General features: G+C 34.3%; 1 protein-coding gene across 1 annotated transcript; it reads right to left on the reverse strand.

Annotated features, from left to right (window-relative positions):
* Window positions 1-949: 949 nt before the first annotated feature.
* Window positions 950-2,785, reverse strand: LOC112509478 (two-component response regulator ARR5-like). Its single transcript, XM_025114458.1, has 5 exons — window positions 2,536-2,785; window positions 2,366-2,442; window positions 2,202-2,279; window positions 1,970-2,040; window positions 950-1,443 (listed from the first exon to the last, which is right to left on the reverse strand). The coding sequence occupies exons 1-5, from the start codon at window positions 2,666-2,668 to the stop codon at window positions 1,215-1,217; spliced, it is 588 nt and encodes a 195-aa protein (XP_024970226.1). The 5' UTR covers window positions 2,669-2,785; the 3' UTR covers window positions 950-1,214.
* Between the last annotated feature and the right edge of the window lie 283 nt (window positions 2,786-3,068).

Genomic DNA, 3,068 nt, shown 5'->3' on the forward strand with positions numbered 1-3,068 from the left:
ATAATATAACTTAAAATTATAATTGAATAAGTATATATATATATATATATATATATATATATATATGTGTGTGTGTATGTATATATATATATATATAATAATAAAACATAATTATTATTATTTGACATTGACATTTGAGGACTTATATCAATTACAATTTCCGAGGCATTAACATCCCCTATTAGGGGGTGCCATTAGCACTCCCCTTTATTATATATTAATAATAATAAAAAATGTATAAAATAGATACAAATTAAAATTGGAAACTATGTAAACTTTTTATTCTAATGTCATTTTAATCGTTTTGACGAATATTTTTTAATGATATATTTTATTATAAAAAATAATTATTTTATAATTTAATAAATTACGTAATCGATCAATAAACAACTGATTAAAGATAAATTAGTCATTTTACTTATTATGTTCTATCCGATTCTGTCTTACTAAATGTTGAACAATTGTTGTATCTTATTTTATTCTCAATTCTTTTATAATAATTCCATCCAACATTTGGCTAAGTTTCTAATATTCGAGTCTCACCACATATTCTTATACAACTCTTTATGAGCTATCAAAAATAATTCAGATCAAGATTTGATAGATATCACATGGTGATCATCTGACCCAATAATTCATTTGCACCTTCACAGAAGGGTTTAGTTCTTTTCTAAGGGTGTGCACGATAGAACACAGTTAAGCATGTCACAGAAAACAGCTGAATCAATAGATTAATAGCTAAGCCCTTGAATCAGGCAAGAACATCATAGAACACAGTTAAGCATGTCACAATAAATCAGCTGAGTCAACGGATTAATTGCTAAGCCCTTGAATCAGGCAAGAACATCATAGAACACAGTTAAGCATGTCACAACAAATCAGCTGAATCAATGGATTAATTGCTAAGCCCTTGAATCAGGCAAGAACATCATAGAACACAGTTAAGCATGTCACAACAAATCAGCTGAATCAATAGATTAATAGCTAAGCCCTTGAATCAGGCAACAACATCGTGTATATTCATCAAAAGAAGTTGGGTGGAAGATCAACATCAACATCCCTCTTTGTTTCATGGTGTCAAAATATTTAATTTATCATGTACAATGGTTTGGGGTTTCTTCAGGATGTTGGAAAACCTTCCGATTTTGGTTCCTCTTGTTAGTCAAAAAAACCGGCATCCGGCGAGTCCAAAGAATCTGTGGCCAATATGTGCTCTACAATCTAGCAAGCTTTGGCGTGGGTTGTTGAGGCGAAGGTGGAGGCACGGATAGATCGTGGCAGGCAACGGATGACGGCAACCGATCGTTGTTTCTTTTTCTCTTGTGAGATTGTATACGTCTGATTTCCGCCCCTTCGCTTTTCAAAATCGAATCTTTCAAACGCCTAACGTCCGATAGCTTTACTGGTTTTAGTAGATAGTCTTCTGCCCCTTCTTCTAAACAACTGTTTTTATCAAAAGAGTATAAAAGATCAGATTCAATGAGCCAAACTGATAATGAAACAGAAAACTTGATGAAATAGCTTCCAAATTGGGATGGATTCTTCTGAAATCATGATCTATGGATCGTATCCCCATTAGACTAGCATCCAATTCGTCCTAATTGAGTTGGGTTTTCAAGACTTGTACATCCAAGCAATCAACTAAACCACCACTATCATGATTCACTAACCAAAGGGGTATGAAGGTTCTGATTTTGATTTGCACAAAAGTGCTTGGAAAGCGTAATGAAGGTATCCAGCTTCAAAAGGCACCAAATGGCTACTAAATGGCCTAAAACCCCTTCAGAATACCAAACTTTCAGAACCAATGATCATGATAGCTATGGTGACGATTCATTAACCTTGTTTGAATGTTTGAATAGATCTACCTTTCTATGTATGGAACTAGTTTTTGTTTTCAATGCTCATAACACACATAAATAAAGGAAAGAATTCAATGGAATCAGCGATGCAAGGATCGTAACCGTACCTATCGATGCGTGTTAGGATGTTCTCAGAGGACATAATAACTACAGGTATCTCTTTCAACGTTGAAGAATTCTGGCAAATGATTAACAAGCAGAGTAATATCAGAAAACCAAGCTCTGATCGAGTTACATGTATGAATTTTTGAATCAAAACGCAAAAGGCACATAAGGTGTTTGATGTAAATCCAGAAGAAGAAGAAAGTAGAAACAGAATTGAAATTAAGATAAATATACCTTGATCTTCTTAAGCAGTTCAAATCCTGTCATGCCAGGCATGGAATAATCCGTCATTATCAAGTTTACCTTCAAATCCTGCATCATTAACAAGAGAAACCTGTAAACAAAAGCATGAAAAGGATCTAATCGTTTCGAGCAGCACATAATAACACGGAACTTACATCGAACTGAGAAGAATTGTTGTCTTCCTCTAAACCTAGATATTGCAAAGCTCTGCTTCCACTATCAACAACAGTAACTGCAACAATGGAACAAAATTCCAAATTAGCTTATCCATCAAACAAGAACTGTAAAAGGTATAAAGGAATGAATAAAAGGATAACGTTGTTACCTTTGAAAGATGAAACCTTGAGCAGCCTCTCGATGACTTTCCGATCGATGTTGCTGTCATCGACGGCGAGAACATGTAGCTCTTTAGAAATGGGGGAGGTAATGTGATCGCAGCAAAGATTGATGGTCTCCATTGGCGTGATTGAAATGAAAGGCGTAGTAGATGATGATGATGATGATGATGATGAATGGATAAATTGGGTGGAAGATATATAGGAAGAAAAGGAAAGGGAAAGGGGGCAACATCTTCTGAAGAGATACTGAGATCTTAGGAAATCTAGATGGCATAATCACACATGTCTCCTTTCTCAGGATCTGACCCAACGCCCTAAATATATTTCCTATATCATTCAAATCAAACACTTACCCAACATTACTTATAAATTTTAACACTGTTATTTACTTATTGGGTAAGATTTTAATCTACAATAAAAACGTCGTATGTAATAATTTACCTGGTAGATGTTTACTATGGTAAGAGTCGTTGCTAACGAGACTCTAAGTTTTTATTACATTTATATCCACTTGTATAAA

Source organism: Cynara cardunculus (genome assembly GCF_001531365.2).
Source record: "Cynara cardunculus var. scolymus isolate 2C chromosome LG 3, CcrdV1, whole genome shotgun sequence".
NCBI lineage: Eukaryota > Viridiplantae > Streptophyta > Magnoliopsida > Asterales > Asteraceae > Cynara > Cynara cardunculus.

Excerpts from the sequence above, each read along its gene's own strand:
- LOC112509478 (XM_025114458.1), bottom strand. The coding sequence starts at position 2,668 with ATGGAGACCATCAATCTTTGCTGCGATCACATTACCTCCCCCATTTCT. Across the intron at positions 2,041-2,201 it reads AACTGCTTAAGAAGATCAAG|AATTCTTCAACGTTGAAAGA; the intron begins GTATATTTATCT and ends ATCATTTGCCAG. Across the intron at positions 1,444-1,969 it reads ATCCTAACACGCATCGATAG|TTGTTTAGAAGAAGGGGCAG; the intron begins GTACGGTTACGA and ends TGATAAAAACAG.